Here is a 23,151-nt window from a genome sequence, read left to right on the forward strand (position 1 = left end):
ATTGAACAAGATTTGGTGGAAACCCTTACTTGTACCAGAAGGAGACCAAAAATCGGAGTGTGGTCGGAAATTGTAGCGGTGATTAGCGACGGCGGCCGGTTTTCAGTGAGGGGCGGCTTCAGAGCGACGTTCTTGGATGAGGCGGCTGTGAGGGTTTTTGAGAGGGGAGGCTCGGAGCGGCGTTCTTGGATGAGGCGGCTGTGAGGGTTTTTGAGAGGGGAGGCTCGGCTGTTGTGTTCTGAATTTCGCGATCTGCCCTCTTTTTTTTATATATTGAGTCGCGCGCATATGCGCGCCTTGAGCCGGCGCATATGCGCGGACGTTACTGCCCCTTTGTGCTATCGAATGGCGCATATGCGCGTCCTTAGTGGCGCATATGCGCGGCCTCTACTGTCTTGCTGGAGGTGTTTCGTGCATATGCGCGTTCTAATGTGGCGCATATGCGCGGACTCTACTGTCTCGCTGGTGGTGATTTGCGCGCATATGCGCGCCCGGATTGGCGCATATGCGCCGACGCCTCTGTCAATATCGCGAATGTGCGCGCAAATACGTCGCGCATGTGCGCGGAGAGCACTGTCCATCAGATCTTTTCAATTTTTTTTTAAATACCTGCAAAAATAACAAAATGCAAATTAATACTGGAATAGAAACAATTAAAATTAATAAACTAATGAAATTAAATGAAATAAAATAAAACAATTGGAATGCAAAAAATAAATAAATATGGGTTGCCTCCCACACAGCGCTTGGTTTAACGTCATCAGCCTGACTTTCTCCTGTCTATTTTGGTTCTCCCAGGAAGAGGTTGTCCATGTGTCTCACTTCACTCCCAAAATAGTGCTTGACCCTCTGACCATTGACTTTGAATGTCTCACCATTTTTGCATTTTAGCTCAATTGCACCATGTGGATACATTGTTTCGACTGTGAAAGGTCCAGACCATCGAGATTTTAAATTACCAGGAAACAATCTCAGTCGAGAATTGAATAATAACACATGTTGCCTTGGTTCGAAATCTCTTCTGAGAATCTGCTTGTCGTGCCATTTCTTTGTATTTTCTTTGTATATCTTTGCATTTTCATATGCATCATTCCTGAATTCTTCCATCTCATTCAGTTGCAACAGTCGTTGCTCACCAAATGCTCCCATATCAAAATTTAACTTTTTCACAGCCCAAAATGCTTTGTGCTCCAGTTCCAACGGTAGATGGCAAGCTTTCCCAAAAACCAACCTATAAGATAACATCCCGATAGGTGTCTTGTATGCAGTCCTGTACGCCCATAAAGCATCGTCTAGCTTGATCGCCCAATCCTTCCGGTTTGTCTTCACTGTTTTTTCTAATATTTTCTTGATCTCCCGGTTGGATATCTCCGCTTTCCCATTAGCTTGCGGGTGGTATGCCAGTGTCACCCTGTGCTTCACATCATATTTGGCCAACAGTGAGTTAAAAACTTTGTTACAGAAATGCGTACCTTCATCACTGATAATGGCTCTAGGCGTTCCAAATGTTGTGAAGATATTCCTGTGGACAAACTTAACAACAACTCGAGCATCATTAGTACTGGTGGCAATTGCTTCCACCCATTTCGACACATAATCAACAGCAAGTAAAATGTAAGACTGACCAAATGAGGATGGGAATGGACCCATAAAGTCAATACCCCAGACATCAAAGAGTTCCACCTCCAAAATATTTGTTAGTGGTAATTCATGTCGTCTAGAAATATTGCCAACTCTTTGGCATTTATCACATGACTTAACTAAAGTATAACTGCCCTTAAACAAATTAGGCAAATAAAAACTTGACTGTAATACCTTAGCTGCTGTTCTAGATGCTCCAAAGTGTCCACCGTAGGGCAGGAATGACACTGCTCTAGAATCGTACCCGCTTCTTCCTCAGCTACACATCGTCTAATTATCTGATCAGCGCATCTCTTGAACAAGAGAGGATCGTCCCACAGATAAAACTTGGCATCATGAAGAAATTTCTTCTTTTGATGGTAAGTTAAATCTAGGGGTAATTCTCCTGCAGTAAGAAAATTTGCTATATCTGCAAACCAAGGATGTGTAACATTTACCTTGAAGAGTTATTCATCTGGGAACGACTCATTGATAACTCCACCTTCAATCCTTTCTTCCAGCTCTAGTCGTGACAAGTGATCTGCCACCTGGTTCTCACAACCTTTCTTGTCTTTGACTTCAAAGTCAAATTCTTGAAGTAGGAGTATCCATCTTATCAACCTGGGCTTTGCATCCTTTTTGGCAAACAAGTAACAAAGAGCTGCATGGTCAGTGAAAACTGTTACCTTTGTGCCAATGAGATATGTTCTGAATTTGTCGAATGCAAACACCACTGCTAGCATCTCTTTCTCAGTAGTTGTGTAATTATGTTGGGCTGTATCGAGTGTACGACTTGCATAGTAGATGGCTTTGAAAATCTTGTCCCGTCTTTGTCCCAATGCTGCTCCCACAGCATAATCGCTAGCATCGCACATGAGCTCAAAGGGCTCTTTCCAATCACGCACTATCATGATGGGTGCAGAAATTAGTGCTGCCTTGATCCTGTTAAACGCCTGCAAACAATCATCGTCAAAAATAAATGTAGAATCCTTCTCTAACAAATTACATAAAGTTCTAGTAATTTTAGAGAAATCTTTAATATAACGACGATAGAACCTTGCATGTCCCAAGAAACTTCGGATCCCTTTCACATTCTTCGGCGGTGGGAGATTTTGAATTGCCACGACTTTGGCTCTGTCCACTTCTATCCCTCTAGCCGAAATTTTATGCCCAAGCACAATACCTTCTGGGACCATGAAATGGCATTTCTCCCAATTCAGCACAAGATTCTTTGCCTGACATCTCTGCAAAACAAACGTTAGATTCTGCAAACAATGATCAAAAGATGAACCAAAAAAAGATATGTCATCCATAAAAACTTCCATTATTTCCTCGACCATGTCAGAAAATATGGCCATCATACACCGCTGAAAAGTAGCAGGTGCATTGCAGAGATCAAATGGCATTCTCCTGAAAGCAAATGTACCGTAGGGGCAAGTGAAGGTAGTCTTCTCTTGATCCTCCGGTGCAATGACAATCTGATTGTAACCTGAATAACCATCTAGAAAGCAATAATAATGATAACCACCTACTCTATCAAGCATCTGGTCAATAAAGGGAAGGGAGAAGTGATCTTTCCTAGTCGCATCATTCAATTTTCTGTAGTCTATACACACTCGCCAACCAGTCACTGGACGAGTTGAAATCAATTCATTATTCTCATTTCTGACTACAGTTATTCCCCCTTTCTTAGGCACTACTTGTACTGGTGAAACCCAAGAACTGTCAGATATAGCATAAATAACACCAGCATTTAACAATTTTAATACCTCAGATCTCACAACCTCCTTCATGGCCGGATTAAGCCTCCTCTGATGATCAACATAAGGGGAATAGGACTCCTGCATCAATATTTTATGCATACAAACAGTAGGGCTAATCCCCTTTATATCAGCAATTGTCCATCCCAAAGCAGATTTAAACTCTCGCAATACTCTCAACAACCTATCCTTCTCATCAATAGTAAGAGCAGAAGATATAATTACCGGATGTGACGAACTCTCGTCTAGGAATGCATAGCACAGATGACTAGGTAAGTCCTTCAATTCCGGAGATGCTTTCGGTACCTCTTTACTTTCATTCTCAAGTAAATCTACATGTTGGGTAGCATTACCCTTTTCCTTAGGTAGTGTATTGAGAGCAAGTAACTCCTCTTGCGCATCTCAATCATCTTCATCCAGTATAGAAGCTGATTCCAACAAGCATTTCTCTAAAGAGTCTTTCGTCATCCTACCTGCACCAACATGAGATACACATGAATCAATTACATCAATACTATTGCAAGTACTTACCTCATTTGGTCCTTTGATGGTGTTGTAGATGTTGAACACGACTTCTTCTCCACCTACTCTCAATGTGAGCTCGCCTTTGTGCACATCAATCAATGCCTTCCCGGTAGCTAGGAATGGCCTTCCAAATATAAGCGGAGTCTCCTGGTTTTCTTCCATATCTAATATGACAAAATCAGCAGGAAATATGAATTTGTCTACCTTTACCAGCACATCCTCTACTATCCCTCGTGGATAGGTAAGTGATCTGTCCGCCAGTTGCAAAGTAATAGTGCTAGGTTTCACCTCGCCAAGCTCCAAAGTCCTGTAAATAGAAAAAGGCATTAAATTTATACTAGCACCTAAATCACATAAAGCTCTATTTACTCTATAACCACCAATAACACAAGGAATAGTAAAACTCCCTGGATCTTTGAGTTTCTGTGGTAATTTCCTTTGGAGTATTGCACTGCACTCTTCGGTCAGCTTTACGGTCTCAAATTCTTGAAGCTTCCTCATTTTGGACATCACATCCTTGATGAACTTAGCATAATTGGGCATTTGCTCCAATGCATCTGCAAATGGGATGTTGATGTGTATTTTCTTGAAAATTTCCAGAAACTTTGCAAACTGATCATCTAACCCTTTCTTCTTGAACCTCTGTGGATATGGAAGATTTACCTTCGGTAAAGGTTGTTGTTTAAGTACTTTCTCAGGTTCCTCTACTTTCTCTTCTCTAACACTTGTATCATTTCCATCGTCTTCCTCAACAAGAATCTCTACACTCTCTTCAGCCGGCTCTTGGATGCCAATTTCCTTGCCACTTCTCAATGTGACAGCTTTGCATTGCTCCCTAGGATTCACCTCGGTATTGCTAGGAAACTGTCCTTTATTCTGATCTTTCAAAGCGTTTGCTAGTTGACCAATATGTGTCTCCAAGGATTTCATTGTGGCACCCATACTGCCCATGTGTGTCTCCATGTTATCAAGACGAGACTCAGTTCTCGCCATTCTCTTCCCAGACTCGGTCACAAATGTACCAACTAGATCTTCAAAAGATGGCTTTCCTTCCCCTTTCTGTGTATTGAACCTCGGTGGGGGATTCAACACGTTCTTTTTGTTCGCATAAGAGAAATTCTCGTGATTCCTCAAACCTGGATGATAAGTATTAGGGGGAGGATTACCTCGATAACCTCCAAAGCCACGATTGTTGATGTATTGAGCTTCCTCCATAATCGGCTCTTCCTCAGCAGTCACCAATGCTACATCAGACGTAGATTGGCATTGCTTGTTCATCGCTGCAATCTGTGCGGTCAATGTCGAAACCTGTGCAGTAAGTGATGTGATCGGGTCTACAGCATACACTCCAGCAGGTTTCCTTGTTCCAGATCTTTCACTCGGCCACTGATAACTGTTGATGGTCATCTGTTCAAGCAATTCATAAGCCCCATCAGGTGTTTTAGAAAAAATAGTACCTCCGACGGCTGCATCCACATTCCCTCTAGTCGGTCCATCCAAACCATTGTAAAACAACTTGAGTTGTACCGAATCTGCATATCCATGATTCGGACACTTCCTGAGTAATTCTTTGTATCGCTCCCACGCCTCATATAATACCTCAAACTCTCTCTGCCTGAAGTTGGTGATATCTATTTTCAGCTGAGCAGACTTAGCAGGAGGAAAGTACTTTGACAGAAACTTCGTAAACAAATCTGCCCAAGTAGTAACACTTCCCAGCGGTAGAGATTGGAGCCAGCTCCTAGCATGATCCCTGAGAGAAAACGAAAATAGGCGCAATCGAATAATTTCGTCAGAAGCACCGTTAATTTTTACCGTATCCGTGATCTCCAGAAAAGTTCTGAGGTGAAGATGGAGATCTGTAGTGGCTGCTCCTCCAAATTGGTTCTGTTGAACCATGTTGATGAGTGCGGGCTTTAGCTCGAAATTATTAGCAGCAATAGTTCCACGAGCTATCCCAGAGTAGTGAGTGTTGATGACTGTGCGGAAATATTCCCGGATTGGCACCTCTCTTGGGAGCTCATTCTGATTATCTCTGTTTTCTGCCATTGCTTTAACTTCGTCTCTCCTTGCTTTCCTTAATCTCCTGGCAGTTCTTTCGATCTCCGGATAAAAAATCAGCAAGTCGGGATTTTGATATTTTCGCATGCACTGCAAAACAAAAAGATTATAGATTAACAAAATAAAACAAATAAAATAAAATACAGTCTAAATTAAAATCAATACTACTTAGTAATTATATAAATATGCAATTAAATAGTTTACTCCCCGGCAACGGCGCCAAAAGCTTGTTCCGTGTTTTCACTACCGCAAGTATACGGTGTCCAGTTTTAGTACTGTATGAGTACAGATATCGATCCCACGAAGAGTAATTATTTAGAATTGTATATTAATTACCATAATTGACATAGCTCAACTTTATTTAGACAATCGAATAGTTCGTTTGTAATCAATTCAAATAAAATAGCAATTACTGTAATTCTAGCACGCATGGCTTCCCCTATGCTAAATCGACATTAACTAACATGTTATTAAATTGCATCGTATTTATAACCAAGAACTCGCAATTATTCTATTCCCTCTGTCGAGTGATAAATAGAACTGTATTACCTATTACCGATTTTAATATGTCCATTCAAAATCAAGCAACACTTAATAAATGCAACCAAGGTCCTCTTATGGATTCGTCAGAATTATACGTCTTTTGCACGTTATAAATATCTAACGATGTGATTTCTCCTGTCCTAATTTCAATCCCCTCTCTCGAGTGTTAGATTTTAATTATTTGATCAATCGAATTATGACCAGTAATTCAAAAGCATTAATCACAAGAAATCACAAATAAACACGAAGAATTAATTAGATGAAAAGTTAAAAAGTCAATAACATAGGTTCAACCAAGACTACATCAATCTCTAGAAAATAGAATTAGTTCATACTCGTAATTAAATCAATACAAAACCTGTTTGTAATCATTAAAAACATAAAAGTAAAAACCGAATTAAGAACGTGTTGGCGAGAGATGGAAGTGCGTCTCCGTGTCCGGATTCAACGTCTTCTATCTCCGTTCTTCGTGTCCCGTGCTCCGTGCTCTAACTTTTTATTCTCCTTCTCTCGAGTGATATGACGGCTGTGTGTAAAAATATTTCGGAACCTCTCAAAAGAAACACGCCGAAACCTATTTAATTCTGAACTTGCGCCGCGCGCATATGCGCGACACAGACTCGCGCATATGCGCGGGTCTCCTGTGCGTTGCCTTTGTTTGCGCGCATGAGCGGCGCATACGCGCGCTGCTCTCGGGTCTTGTTTCTTGTCTCTCGCGCATATGCGCGCTATGAGCGGCGCATATGCGCGAGGCCCACTGTATATTTCGCGCATATGCGTGGCTTTGCGGAGGTGCATGTGCGCGGCTTTCTGTCCTAGTTGCGTTTGCGTGGCTCACATTTCTTCTACTAAGCGTCATTTCAGTTCATTGTCACGTCCATGTCGTAGCCGTACCTAAACTCCTGCAATCACACCAAAACAACACAAAACGCGTACTTCCGTCCAAAAAGGACTAACAATCTGTGTGAAATATGAGAATAATTTAAGTGCATAAAACGCACTTAACAATAACCCAATACCAAAACATACTCATTTTTCTCAACAGCCCTCGTCGTATTATCACTGTTAAGCTCAAGAACTATTCTCTGGGCCTTGCTCAAAACCTCGGCCTCGGATTTCTTTACGAAATCGTTGACTTCAAGATTGGTTCTGGGGTGTAAGTTATCTTCTTCTTCTTCTTGCTCATCTAATGCTATAAGTTCTTGAATTGCCTATAAATCATCAGCATCTTCATATTCTAACAATGCGCTGGTGAAAGTGAACGGAGAGAGCAGAAGTAGGGAATTAAAAGTGAAAATAAGGAACTTTGAACTGAATTTGAACTCGGACATGGCGATTTGAAGTCAAGGTTGTTTGTTCTTGAGGGTTTCTGGAGCAAAGTTTGAAATTGGAGGCAGAAAAATAAATGCAGCGACGTGGCACGTGCAGAAGAATTCGATGGATGGTTCGATGAATCAATATTTTTTCCAGAAAAAAATAAATATAAGTAATATAATCGTATTACCAAAAATATTGTACAAATTTATTTATAAAAATGATACTTTATTATATGATCAATCATTGTGAACGACTGGACGGGACGTAAATCACGGCGGTGAGACTGTAACGGACAGTGATTGTTGAGAATTGAGATCCTTCAAATTATATTATGTACCTACAAAAATTTGTTAGAAAATTTACAAATTTTTTTATGTTTTGTCCAAAGTTTTAAATGACATGAAATACATGTCAGTTTCTTTTTACATCATAAAACAACATTGTAAAATATATCATATTGACTGATTAAATATTTAAAAATCATATATATAAATTTGGACAATCTTACTCTTTGATCAAGCTTTTGAGGTTAAATAAGATTCAAGTTTCGATCTTAATATGTTACTAGAGTCAACTCCAAAAGCTAGCTCAAGGGTAGGATTGTCTAAATCTATATATAAAACTATCAAAGACTTAATATAGCTGATGTTGGATATTAAATACACCATGTTCACACTCAGGATTGAATAACTAGAGCGTGAAGTTTACAAGACATTACTGATCGTTTGTTGCTTTACCAAAAGCTATAGCCGGTGGTAATGTTGCAATTCAAATCTTTTAAAATGCACGGCAGCTCAAACACCACGGTTCGATCGCTCTTATAGCAGGAAAAATTATTGCACCCAACAATCTCATTCCCTATAATTCCACTCATGCAATCAATTGGAATCGAACCCATGACCTTGGCTCTCATACCAATTGTAGGACCGAGCGCTTGCCGTTTTACCAAAATTTATTGTTGGTGGTAATGATGCAACTCAAATCTTTTAAACCGCACAGCACTAGCTCAAGAATTACGGTTCGATCGCTTTTCCAGCAGGGACACTTATCGCACCCAACATATCACAATAAGAATCGTTCTAGAAAATTCGAGTTTGTGAAAAACATTTTGTGGTAAAATTTCCAGAAAACTTGTTTTAAGATAGCTACTCCCAGCTTGTTTTTCTCATTCTTTTTTAACGAATTTTTTTTCATTTATAGCATAAAAGTTCAAAATATTTTCTAGTTTACAAATGTTTCAGTCAATCATCCTTACAGTCGCTAATAAAACTATTTTTGGACGATCGAAGTAAGCCAAATAATCATATTTGTTTCTCAAAATCTGGGCAAACTCAATTCAAAATTTAAATTTTTTTCTTCACGAGTTGTAGAGCATGACAACACGAGTTCACACTAAAATTTCTGGCAACATGCCATGGTTGGAGCTCGGCTAGGCGTCGACAATGTGGAACATGTGGTACACGCGCCGACGTGTTTCATTAATTTTGCGACAGTCGCTCGATTCTGCACTATTTTTAGGCATTCCTGAAAAGTTTGGTAATTTTTGAGCATGTGCTTTAATTACTATGAATTTTTAAAACTTTATTCAAATTATCTATCGCGAGTTTTGTACAAAAAATGAATATTCAAAAGATTCCAACACCTAACACTGGTCTTAACTAATGTGATATCAACCAAATTTTATTTATAGGAAAACATTTTGGCTTATGGAATGACAATAAATGTGAAATAACAAGTTATTGAGGTGAAGTTTCTACCGTGATGTTTCTACCGGTTCCTTTAAATTATGGTTTTTTTTTGGCATTCAACCTTGAATTTATGGAGCCCTGGACAACAATCAAGATAACAGATTGCTAGTCCATTGGACAAGATAGCTTCGACCCAGAAAGTGAGTCCAATGAACAACAAGTTTCAACTCGAATATATAATTCATCTGAACAAAGTGACTTCGGTCCGTAAATGTGAGTTCACATTAGCCGAGAAATGATCAATTGTATGTATCATACTTAAGTACGTGGGCAAAATTACTCCACTGAATGTTGGTGAGAACCACTTTTTTATCACTACGATATTTATTTTAGAGTCTTGAACTGTCATTGTATTTCATCTGACAAGATATATCATGACGATACATTACTAACATTCATCTCATATTGAAATATTGAACTAATAAATTAACATTAACTTGTTATAACTATATATAAGTCCAGTTTATTCATCTACTAAATCTCTAAAGATTTAACCTATAATTTTCTACTATTTATTGTACACACCCTTTCGTGAGAATCTCCCATAAAAAAATACTAATATTAACCATAACACTATTTTTTATATTAAAAATATTTCATTCATTAGATGAAGTCAATATATAATGATAATAAAATTATTAGTCATTACATCCAGTTCTGGTTGAAAACTATTGATTTACTAAAAAGTAGATTTTTTTTCCAAAAATTGTATTGAAATTTAATTATGTGGTGACGGAATAATGACGTCAATGTTGCGTAATGAAGAATAAACTCTATCTGAGTTTCTTATAGCAGCGGCTAGAGTTCTGCAACATCTCGATCCGTGAGTATCAGCAACCAATCAGCAGCAAGAATCTATTTTCTATCTGAGTTTCTTATAGCAGCAACTAGAGTTCTGCAACATCTCGATCTTTTTGTGCGGCACGTTATTATCCGTCCTTCCTAAAACCACTGTTGCGTGTTTTCACTACCGCAAGTGTACGGTGTCAAGTTTTAGTACTTGTTTGAGTACCGATATCGATCTCACGAAGAGTAATTATTTAAAATTGTATATTAAGTACCATAATTGACATAGCTCAACTTTATTTAGATAAATCAAATATTTGTTTGATAATCAATTCGAGGAAAATAATAAATCTTGTAATTCTAGCACGCAGTAAAACATTCACAGAGTAAATAAATCTAGAGATATGATTTCGTCTAGTTTCTCCTATGTTAAATTAAAATTAACTAACATGTCGTTTAATTGCATCATGTTTACTAACCAAGAACTCACAAGTTTTCTATTTCCCTTTTTCAAGTGTCAAACAGAATTGTATTACCTATTACCGATTTTAATATGTCTATTCACAATCAAGTAACACGTAATAAATGCAACCAAGGTTCTCTTATGGATTCGCCAAAGTTATACGTCTTTTGCACGTTATAAAAATCTGACGATGAAATTTCCCCTGTCCTAATTTCGATCACCTCTCTCGAGTGTTAGATCTCAATTATTAGATCAATCGAATTATGGCCAGTAATTCAAAAGCATTAATGACAAAAATCACAAATAAACACGATGAATTAATTAGATGAAAAGTTAAAACGTCAATAACATAGGTTCAACCAAGACTACATCAATCTCTAGAAAATAGAATTAGTTCATACTCGAATTTAAATCAACACGAAACCTGTTTGTAATCATTAAAAACGTAAAAGTAAGAAACCGAATTAAGAACGTGTTGGCGAGAGATGGAAGTGCATCTCCGTGTCCGGATTCAACGTCTTCTATCTCCGTTCTTCGCGTCCCGTGCTCCGTGCGCTCTCACTTTTTCTCCTCTTCTCGAGTGATATGACGGCTGTGCCAAGAATATTCGGAATCCCTAAAAAGAACATGCCGAAGCATATTTATTTCTGAAAGCTCGCGCCACGTGCATATGTGCGCCCTAGACTCGCGCATATGCGCGGGTGATTCTGGTGCTGGAATTATTCTTGCGCGCATATTCGCGCCATGCGCGCCGCTCTCTGGATGTCGCCTGTTGTCTCTCGAGCAGCTAACTGTATGGGTCGCGCATGTGCGCGGCTTTGGGGAGGCGCATGTGCGCCGATCTTTCTGCCCTAGTTGCACTTGCTTGGCTCACATTTCTTCTACTAAGCGCCATTTTAGTTCATTTTCACGCCCATGTCGTGGCCGCACCTAGGCTTCTGCAATCACACCAAAAACAACACGAAACGCATAAGTCTGCCCAAAAAAACTAACAATCTGTATGAATTATAAAGATAATTTAAGTGCACAAAATGCACTTATCAAATCTCCCCAAACTTAAACTTTTGCTAATGCCGAGCAAAATACAATAAAACATTAACTAAACTAGACTCAACACATCCTAAAGAAAATAAATGAATGAACAAGAATTGTGGAATAAAAGGATAACCACTAGCCTCAGAGATTACAGTCTTCATCATATTGAATCAAACACATGCCACATTACTCACAGTTCACGTGCGTGTGTGTTCTGCTATTCTCGTTTACCCACTCCAGAGGCCAAGATAAGTTCATAACTTTTTATCTCATAAAATTTTGGACTCCTTGACACACATGTAATTAGCAAAATCATTAAGATACACATTTACCTTCACAAATCAACAGGACTTATAGGATAACATTTGGCTAAACAAAGTGGTAATATGAATACAATAATTAACCAAATAAAATCCAATATCATGAGATGCGCACATGCACACAATCAATTTCTATATCTATCGACGGCATTTTTCAAGTGTCCATAGGCTTAACTTTGGCAACTCTTCTCCACTAGTATATTGGGTATGTGTGACTCGGTTAATAGGTCTTTAAGCTTATAACGTTAGGCTATGGCTAATGGCTACAAAAGAAGGTAGGGAATCAAAAGCGAGAGAAAATAAACCAATTTATTTTTCAATGTGCGCCTCCCTCTTCCTTTAGTTTCACTTCCACTTGCATTGCCACAACATATTCACCATTTTGTCCTCTTTTTCACATCAGATGTCATACTCTTTATTCAACTTTTTCTTTCTCCTTTTTTTTTTCTCTTTGATCGATGATCTTCTTATACGCAAACAAGGGAGAAGAACTTTTGTGGTGATACACATGTTCGTTTTCCCTCAGTTTTCGGTAGGTACTAGTGTATATGCTCAAAAGTTGGTAGTTGAAGTAGGAGTTTAGAATTGATACGAATGGGGGCTTTTTTGTGCCTTGGCACACTCCATCCTTTTTGCATTAAGCTCAAACATGGCACACTAGGGCATAATATGATGTTATGGGTAGGCTTGAAAGGCTCAAACGTTCCAAAAATCGCCTAAATCATCTCTAAGTCACACAATACCCGTATCTCGTCTCGAAGAGTGCCAAACCAAGTTCTAGACTACTTTCAATCTACCAATCAACAAACACAGACAGATCATGTTTTCGGGTATTCAAACAGAAAAAATTACACATCTCATTCTCATTCAGGCTCAAAGGGCTAACAATTGACAAATTATTCAAGGAAAACAGGCTCAACATAAACCAAAGTCTGCCTGAATCATTTTTGTGTTAGTGATAACTCAACAACAAGTAATCACATGCAGGTTTTCGAGTCCATTCATTCATTTCAAATCAAAAACCACATGAACACTCTCTCGACATCCCGTGTATCAACAATCATAGCAATCGTGAATTAATGTGTAAACGGGTAAGTAAATATAGCATGCATTTAGATTCGTAATCAAGGAACAACATGTGTTTCGGGTCAACTCTCATCATTGTTTGGTTATTACCTTAATTCCACAATTCCAAAAAACAATTTAACAACTAAGAAACTAAAAAAAACGTAAAGACTAAATTAAACATTTTTTTTAATAACTAAGGTAACAAATCGGCTCAGATAAAAAAAAAATCAAATCACCCCCAAACTTAAAATATGCATTGTCCTCAATGTATAAACAAGAAAGAAACGGGACAAGCATACCTCACACGACGAGCGTCAGTGCTCGCCGTCATCATCATCATCATCCTCATCCATGTGCTGGGGTGGGGCCTGTGGAGGAGGTCCTGGATACTGTGGTGGTGGTCTTGGATACTGCGGTGGCCATGCAGGTGGCTGGGGAAACATGGGATCCTCTGGACCTATAGGCGGGAACCGCTAAGCAAGCACGGAAGTGAAATCCATCATGAATCCCATAAAATGGTCGGTGCGGTACTGAAGTGCATCTAGCACCTGACGCTGCTCGACTAGTAACTGCCTCTGATCCTGCATCTCATTCTCTAGTTGCCTCAATCTGTCTCCCCTACGCTCTCTGGCTGCTGCCGGTAGTGGTCCTGGAAGCTGTGGATGCGGGAGCTCCTCTTCAGCTGGATATCGTGGGGAACATAAGATGTCGCTCCAAAGAAGGCAACAATGGGAGCCTTCGGCTTAAACACTTGCTCATCAGGCGACCAGGACACGCCGGCCTGTCTGCATAGCTCGGTAACAATGTGAGGGCATGGCAGGGCAACCGTGGCTAATCCTGTGCCGGCTCGCATGATCGATCCATGAATTATTTTCCCCAAGTCGACAGATTTGCCCCTCAGAATAGCAAAGACAAGTGCAACTTTGTCTTTAGTTACATCATGGTAATGCGAGGATGGGAGAACCCGGGCCAATATAAATGAAGTCCACGCACTTCCATTGGGGCCCATATCAGATTTCTTCAGAGAAATCGGACCACTCGAACTCATTTTCCATGCGGCACCTTCCTGACATACGGTCCGTATAACCTCTGAATAGTTAACCCCATCTTCTAAGAATTCACTGTACTCGTCTTCTTCGAGGCTTGGCATCTGATAAATCATATTTATCGTTTGAGAATCAAACAATACCAATTTACCTCGTACCAGTACTTTGGACTCGTCATGCCGTATCCGCAGATTGGCATAGAACTCTCGCACAACAGAAATCACAGCATCTAGAGGAGGTTGAGCAAATTCAACCCATTGTCTTCGCTCCAGTTCATTCACAATCATACCACGCGCTATCGATAAATTAAATCCCCTCTCTGGGATTATGGATTGGGTCATCGAGCTCTCATAAACTTGCTGAGCTTCCTCACTCCAAAAGCGGTGCGAATCATAACTTGCGGAAGAGGAGGCGTCCTTCTTTGATTTCTTTTTCGGGGCCATCTCAATTAACAATGCTTACACCACACTTTGAACTCAACCACAAACAAAATCAAAGTTAATCGAACCCCCAAATTTAAACACGATAATCGCACCACACCAATACTCCAATAAGAAATTCAACGTACATCCAATTACAGAAGATTTATACCAATTCGACGTACCCACTTCACAATATCACAAATTACTCACTAGATTGACACCAACTTCAACAAATCTCAAGATTGGAGAAAAATTTTGAAATAAAACCTTTGACTTCACGAGAGAGTTAACAGAAATCGGAGTGTTGGTGGAAAAATTGCTGTTGTGTAGGCTGTGGTCGGCTTTCGGCCACTTCATTTCCAAAGTAATGCTTGACCCTTTGACCATTAAATTTAAAAGTCTGACCATTGTTGCACTTTAACTCAATTGCACCATGTGGATACACTGTTTCTACTGTGAACGGTCCAGACCATCGTGATTTTAACTTACCAGGAAACAACCTCAGTCGAGAATTGCTGTTGCCCTGGTTCGAAGTCTCGTCGAAGAATCTGCTTGTCGTGCCATATTTTGGTCTTTTCTTTGTATATCTTGGCATTCTCGTATACATCATTCCTGAATTCTTCCATCTCATTCAACTGCAACAGTCGTTGCTCGCCCGATGCTCCCATATCAAAATTGAGCTTTTTGACAGCCCAAAATGCTTTGTGCTCCAGTTCCAACGGTAGATGGCAAGCTTTCCCAAAGACCAACCTATAAGGTGACATCCCGATAGGTGTCTTGTATGCAGTCCTGTACGCCCATAAAGCATCGTCTAGCTTGATCGCCCAATCCTTCCGGTTTGTCTTCACTGTCTTTTCTAGTATCTGCTTGATCTCCCGGTTGGATATCTCCGCTTGCCCATTAGCTTGCGGGTGGTATGCCAGTGTCACCCTGTGCTTCACATCAAATTTGGCCAATAGTGAGTTAAAAATTTTGTTACAGAAATGCGTACCTTCATCACTGATAATTGCTCTAGGCGTTCCAAATCTTGTGAAGATGTTCATGTGGACAAACTTAACAACAACTCGAGCATCATTAGTACTGGTGACAATTGCTTCCACCCATTTCGACACATAATCAACAGCAAGTAAAATGTAAGACTGACCAAAAGAGGATGGGAATGGACCCATAAAGTCAATACCCCAAACATCAAAGAGTTCCACCTCCAAAATATTTGTTAGTGGTAATTCATGTCGTCTAGAAATATTGCCAACTCTTTGGCATTTATCACATGATTTACTAAAGTATAACTGTCCTTAAACAAATTAGGCCAATAACAACCTGACTGTAATACCTTAGTTGCTGTTCTAGATGCTCCAAAGTCTCCACCGTAGGGCGAGGAATGACACTGCTCTAGAATCGTACCCGCTTCTTCCTCAGCTACACATCGCCTAATTATCTGATCAGCGCATCTCTTGAACAAGAGAGGATCGTCCCACAAATAAAACTTGGCATCATGAAGAAATTTCTTCTTTTGATGGTAAGTTAAATCTAGTGGTAATTCTCCTACAGCAAGAAAATTAGCTATATCGGCAAACCAATGATGTGTAACATTTACCTTGAAGAGTTGTTCATCTGGGAACGACTCATTGATAACTCCACCTTCAATTCTTTCTTCCAGCTCTAGTCGTGACAAGTGATCTGCCACCTGGTTGTCACAACCTTTCTTGTCTTTGACTTCAAAGTCAAATTCTTGAAGTAAGAGTATCCATCTTATCAACCTGGGCTTTGCATCCTTTTTGGCAAACAAGTAACGAAGAGCTGCATGGTCAGTGAAAACCGTTACCTTTGTGTCAATGAGATATGTTCTGAATTTGTCGAATGCAAACACCACTGCTAGCATCTCTTTTTCAGTAGTTGTGTAATTCTGTTGGGCTGCATCGAGTGTACGACTTGCATAGTAGATGGCTTTGAACATCTTGTCCCGTCGTTGTCCCAATGCTGCTCCCACAGCATAGTCGCTAGCATCGCACATGAGCTCAAAGGGCTCCTTCCAATCAGGCACTATCATGATGGGTGCAGAAATCAGTGCTGCCTTGATCCTGTTAAACGCCTGCAAACAATCATCGTAAAAAATAAATGTTGAATCTTTTTCTAACAAATTACATAAAGTCTAGTAATTTTAGAGAAATCTTTAATATAACGACGATAGAACCCGACATGTCCCAAGAAACTTCGGATCCCTTTCACATTCTTTGGCGGTGGGAGATTTTCAATTGCCACAACTTTAGCTCTGTCCAATTCTATTCCTCTAGCCGAAATTTTATGCCCAAGCACCATACCTTCTGGGACCATGAAGTGACATTTTTCCCAATTCATCACAAGATTCTTTGCCTGACATCTCTGCAAAACAAGCGTTAGATTCTGCAAACAATTATCAAAAGATGAACCAAAAACAGATATGTCATCCATAAAAACTTCCATTATTTCCTCGACCATGTCAAAAAATATGGCCATCATATACCTCTGAAAAGTAGCAGGTGCATTGCAAAGACCAAATGGAATTCTTCTGAAAGCAAATGTACCGTAGGGGCAAGTGAAGGTAGTCTTCTCTTGATCCTCCGGTGCTATGACAATCTGATTGTAACCTGAATAACCATCTAGAAAGCAATAATAATGATAACCACCTACTCTATCAAGCATCTGGTCAATAAAGGGAAGTGGGAAGTGATCTTTCCTAGTTGCATCATTCAATTTCCTGTAGTCTATACACACTCGCCATCCTGTCACTGGACGATTTGAAATCAATTCGTTATTCTCATTCTTTACTACAGTTATTCCTCCCTTCTTAGGCACTACTTGTACTGGTGAAACCCAAGAACTGTCAGATATAGCATAAATAACACCAGCATATAACAATTTTAATACTTCAGATCTCACAACCTCCTTCATGGCTGGATTAAACCTCCTCTGATGATCAACATAGGAGGACTAGGACTCCTGCATCAATATTTTATGCATACAAACAGTGGGGCTAATCTCTTTTATATCAGCAATTGTCCATCCCAACGCAGATTTAAATTCTCGCAACACCCTCAACAACCTATCCTTTTCATCAATAGTAAGAGCAGACGATATAATTACCGGATGTGACGAACTCTCGTCTAGGAACGCGTAGCACAAATGACTCGGTAAGTCCTTCAATTCCGGAGATGCTTTCGGTACCTCTTTACTTTCATCCTCAAGTAACTCTTCATGTTGGGTAGCATTACCCTTTTCTTTAGGCAGCACATTGAGAGCAAGCAATTCCTCTCGCATATCCCAGTCTTCTTCCTCTACTGTAGAAGCTGACTCCAACAAGCATCTCTCTAAAGAGTCTTTAGTTATCCTACCTGCACCAACATGAAATACACATGAATCAATTATATCGATACTATTACAAGTACTTACCTCATTTCATCCCTTGATGATGTTGGACACGACTTCTTCTCCACCTATTCTCAATGTGAGCTCGCCTTTGTGCACATCAATCAATGACTTCTCGGTAGCTAGGAATGGCTTTCCAAAGATAAGCGGAATCTCCTGGTCTTCTTCCACATCTAATATGACAAAATCAGCAGGAAATATAAATTTTTCTACCTTTACCAGCACATCCTCTACTATCCCTCGTGGATAGGTAAGTGATCTGTCCGTCAGTTGCAAAGTAATAGTGCTAGGTTTCACCTCGCCAAGCTCCAAAGTCCTGTAAATAGAAAAAAGAATTAAATTTATACTAGCACCTAAATCACATAAAGCTATATTTACTCTAGAACCACCAATAACACAAAGAATAGTAAAACTCCCTGGATCTTTGAGTTTCTGTGGTAATTTCCTTTGGACTATCGCACTGCACTCTTCGGTCAGCTTTACGGTCTCAAATTCTTGAAGCTTCCTCTTTTTGGACATCAAATCCTTGATGAACTTAGCATAATTGGGTATTTGCTCCAATGCATCGGCAAATGGGATGTTGATTTGTATTTTCTTGAAAATTTTCAGGAACTTCGCAAACTGATCATCTAGCCCTTTCTTCTTGAACCTCTATGGATATGGAAGATTTACCTTCGGTAAATGTTGCTGTTTAAGTACTTTCTCAGGTTCCTCTACTTTCTCTTCTCCAACACTTGTACCATTTCCATCATCTTCCTCAACAAGAATCTCTACACTCTCTTCAGCCGGCTCTTGGATGCCAATTTCCTTGCCACTTCTCAATGTGACAGCTTTGCATTGCTCGCTAGGAATCACCTCGGTATTGCTGAGAAACTGTCCTTTATTCTGATCTTTCAAAGCATTTTCTAGTTGCCCAATCTGTGTCTCCAAAGATTTCATTGTGGCACCCATACTACCCATGTATGTCTCCATGTTATCAAGACAAGACTCAGTGTTACGCCTTAAACGCATACAAATCTCGAGGATGAGATTAATGTTTTTAATGCTGTAACATATCCCAAAGTTTTTGTTTTGATGATACAAAAACTTGGATTAAAAATGTACTAATGTTTTATATTGAGGCATGCAGGAAATTAAGAACAGGTTACGTTCGGAAGATCCGACATTCGGTTCGGACGGTCCGAAATTGTGCAATTCAGAAGCAAAATAGAAGCTGTTCGGAAGCTGCGAGGAGAGCGTTCGGACGTTCCGAAGACGTGATCGGACGTTCCGAACACAAGCAATCAAATCACTTCAATGCGGAGACAAATTGATATGACTGATTGATCGAGTAAGATTTCGGACGCTACGAAAGACATTTCGGACGCTACGAAGTGTTGAAGATTTCAAATCTCCGGAAACGCGGGAATGTTCGGACGGTACGAACTGGAGTTCGGACCTTCCGAAGCTGTGCATAGACGGTCTGAAAGAACTGTTCGGAAGCAACGAAGTTTGATCGGTTCCTCCGAAGCATATGTTCGGACCCTACGAAGTCAAGAACGGACGATCCGAAGTCATCCCAAAATTACGGAAATTGATTTCAATCACATCGGACGTTCCGAAGCATAAACAGAAGATCCGAACCTTGGCGTCCAAGACTAGTATAAATAGGCCTTTGAGGATGCATTTTTAAAACATCCCACTCCACTCTCTTGTCTCTTACAAAGCTTTCTACTATCTCTTGTGTGCGTTGATTAAAAGAGTTGTAATATCAAAAGAGTTGTAGAAAAAGAGTGAAAGTAATACTCTCGAGTGGGTTGTAAAGTTCGTGGCTATCCTTGGAGCCCTCAAGGCCAAGTAGACGCATCGAGACGTGGTTGTAAAAGCTAGCTTGGAGCTCCTAAAGCCAAGTCGATATAGTGATACCTCGATCCTCATCGAGAAGGGGAGACGTAGACGATTCTTCGTCGAACTTCCATAAACATCTCTATCCCTCTTTACTTTACGCATTTACTTTACTACGCATTTATTTTACGCACTTACTTTACGCATTCATTTTATTTGTGATTGTCCCTCAAGTCTTCCGCTTGCAATTTTTGAACTCGTTTTAAAAACGCTAAAGGGCCTAAAAGAACCTATTCACCCCCCCTTTAGGTTCTTCAAGTGGTATCAGAGCAAGGTTTTTCAAAATCTTTTAAAATGGCCAATCTAGCAAGCGAGTATGCCCAAGGACAATCCACAAATCGTCCCCCTCTTTTCAATGGTACAAATTACGGATATTGGAAAAATAGAATATCTCTATACATCCAATCCGTCGATTACGACCTTTGGAAAATAACGGTAAAAGGTCCCTATATCCCCATGAAAACGGTGGATAATAAGGAAATTCCTAAGGGAATGGATGACTTCACCAAGGACGATATGAAACTTATCTCTCAAAATGCTAAAGCTATGAATATTCTTCATTGTTCTCTAGATATGAATGAATACAACCGAATCTCGGCTTGTACCTCCGCCAAAGAGATTTGGGACAAATTGGAGATTTGCCACGAGGGAACCAATCAAGTCAAAGAAACGAAGATAGACCTTCTCCAACTCAAGTACGAGACCTTTGAGATGGAACCCAAGGAGGATATCGACACCATGTTCCGGCGGCTCACCCAAATCATCAATGAGCTTGCCCAACTTGGTGAGAACTACCCAACTAAACAAGTGTGGAGGAGAGCCCTTCGAGCATTACCGGCGGAATGGGATGCAAAGCGCACGGCTATCATTGAATCCAACAAGGGAGATGCGGCATCCTACGACCTTGATCAACTTCATGGGACCCTAAAGACCCATGAACTTGAAGTATCTACCCGGAAGGAGACAAAGAAAGATGACGACAAAGTAAAGGCGAAAGGGATCGCCTTGACCAGTCAACTTGAAGATAGCGACGATGAAGAAATGGCACTCCTCACTAGAAAGTTCAAAAGATTCATGCGGAGTTCCAACTTCAACAAGAAAGACAAAAAGTTTGAGAAGGAAGTGACCTGCTACAACTGTCAACAAAAGGGTCACTATGCAAACGAGTGTCCCTCCAAGAAGAAGGCCGGCAAAGACAAGAAAAAGGCCCTTCTAGCCACGTGGAGCGACAGCGACAACGAAGAGGAGTCTACCCTATGCTTCATGGCGAAGGAAGATCATCTGACCGACTCGGATGACGACGAGAGACAAAGGGGAGACAAGTCATCGAGCACTTGGTATCTTGACAGTGGATGCTCTCGACACATGACGGGAGAAAAGAAGCTGCTACAATCCATTCGACCAAAAGAAAAGGGATCGGTGACCTTCGGAGACAACATCAAAGGGATCATAGAAGGCATCGGCTCAATAGGTATATCTAACTCTACTATTATTGATGATGTACTTCTTGTGAAAGGGCTTAAACATAACCTCCTAAGCATTAGTCAATTGTGCGATAGGGGTTATGAAGTCAAATTCACACCACACGATTGCACTGTATCACTCACAACTGACAAAACCATTAGTTTCAAAGGTTATAGAAGTGAAAATGTTTACAAGGTCGATTTAAAGATTTCATCTTTTTCAAAAATAAAAAGCCTTGTAACATTAAATGTTGATGATAACATTCTTTGGCATAGACGACTTGGTCATGTTGGGATGAGCACCATAGAAAAACTTTTAAAACTTGACCTAGTTTCCGGAATGCCAAAGCTGAATTTAAAATTAGATTCTTTTTGTGATGCTTGTCAACTTGGTAAACACACAAAGGAATCTTTTAAAAATAAAAATTTTTTATCCACTTCTATGCCCCTTGAATTACTTCACCTAGATTTATGTGGTCCCTCGAGGACAACTAGTCTAGGAGGAAAATCTTATGCTTTTGTCATTGTAGATGATTTTTCACGTTTTACTTGGACATTGTTTTTAGCCCACAAAAATGATGCCTTTGATCATTTCAAAATTTTTGTCAAAAAGGTTGAAAATGAGAAAAATCTTTTGATCAAACAAATCCGTAGTGACCACGGAACGGAATTTCAAAATGAAAATTTTTCAATTTTTTGTCAAAGCAAAGGCATTGGTCACAACTTTTCTTGTCCTAGAACTCCTCAACAAAACGGTGTCGTTGAGAGGAAGAATAGGACCCTAGTAGAGATTGCAAGGACCATGCTATGTGAGCATTCTCTACCAAAATATTTTTGGGCTGAAGCAATGAGTTCTGCTTGTTACATCATCAATCGCGTATCAATAAGGCCAATTCTCAAGAAAACTCCATACGAACTATGGAGAGGGAGAAAGCCTAACATTTCTTACTTCCGCGCTTTTGGATCAAAATGCTTCATCCACAACAATGGTAAGGACAACCTGGGTAAGTTCGATGCTAAATCGGACAAAGGTATCTTTCTTGGTTACTCTACTTCTAGCAAAGCATATAGAGTCTTTAATAAACGTACTTTACTAGTTGAAGAATCTATTCATGTCATATTTGATGAAACTAACCCTTGCTTGCCTAGAACTGTTGTTTCTGATGATGATGATATAGATATCCTTGGCGAAAAGTTGGAGTCCACAAGCCTAGATGATGTTCCTAAAGATCAAGAGGACGCACCTCTTCCGAAGGAGTGGACTACACACAAGGATCATCCCATGGACCTCATCATTGGTAGCCCATCGAAGGGAGTATCTACTCGCTCTTCTAATATGTGCAATTATCTTGCTTTTCTTTCTCACATAGAGCCTAAGAACATAGAAGAAGCTTTACTTGATGATTCTTGGATTATTGCTATGCAAGATGAACTAAATGAATTTAGAAGGAATAAAGTTTGGAATCTTGTACCTAGACCCACTGATAGACCTGTCATAGGAACTAAATGGGTATTTAGGAACAAGTTAGATGAGCATGGTACAATCACTAGAAATAAAGCTAGGCTAGTAGCTAAAGGATATAGTCAAGAAGAGGGAATTGATTATGATGAGACTTATGCCCCTGTTGCTAGACTAGAATCCATTCGCATGCTACTTGCTTTTGCTTGCTCTAGAGACTTTAAAT

General features: G+C 39.9%; 3 protein-coding genes across 3 annotated transcripts; all 3 read right to left on the minus strand.

Moving 5' to 3' along the window:
- Positions 1-780: 780 nt before the first annotated feature.
- Positions 781-3,781, minus strand: LOC140840663 (uncharacterized). Its single transcript, XM_073207835.1, has 6 exons — positions 3,734-3,781; positions 3,390-3,461; positions 2,712-2,885; positions 2,522-2,573; positions 1,816-2,050; positions 781-1,522 (listed from the first exon to the last, which is right to left on the minus strand). The coding sequence occupies exons 1-6, from the start codon at positions 3,779-3,781 to the stop codon at positions 781-783; spliced, it is 1,323 nt and encodes a 440-aa protein (XP_073063936.1).
- A 1-nt stretch (position 3,782) lies between these two features.
- On the minus strand, positions 3,783-11,718 carry LOC140840664 (uncharacterized). The gene is made up of 5 exons (XM_073207836.1): positions 11,698-11,718; positions 7,529-7,720; positions 4,363-6,056; positions 3,986-4,155; positions 3,783-3,853 (listed from the first exon to the last, which is right to left on the minus strand). The coding sequence occupies exons 1-5, from the start codon at positions 11,716-11,718 to the stop codon at positions 3,783-3,785; spliced, it is 2,148 nt and encodes a 715-aa protein (XP_073063937.1).
- A 3,481-nt stretch (positions 11,719-15,199) lies between these two features.
- LOC140840665 (uncharacterized) lies at positions 15,200-19,091 on the minus strand. Its single transcript, XM_073207837.1, has 6 exons — positions 18,819-19,091; positions 18,581-18,770; positions 17,721-18,085; positions 16,974-17,117; positions 16,048-16,488; positions 15,200-15,649 (listed from the first exon to the last, which is right to left on the minus strand). The coding sequence occupies exons 1-6, from the start codon at positions 19,089-19,091 to the stop codon at positions 15,200-15,202; spliced, it is 1,863 nt and encodes a 620-aa protein (XP_073063938.1).
- Between the last annotated feature and the right edge of the window lie 4,060 nt (positions 19,092-23,151).

Source organism: Primulina eburnea, chromosome 9 (genome assembly GCF_022965805.1).
Source record: "Primulina eburnea isolate SZY01 chromosome 9, ASM2296580v1, whole genome shotgun sequence".
Classification (NCBI taxonomy): Eukaryota; Viridiplantae; Streptophyta; class Magnoliopsida; order Lamiales; family Gesneriaceae; genus Primulina; species Primulina eburnea.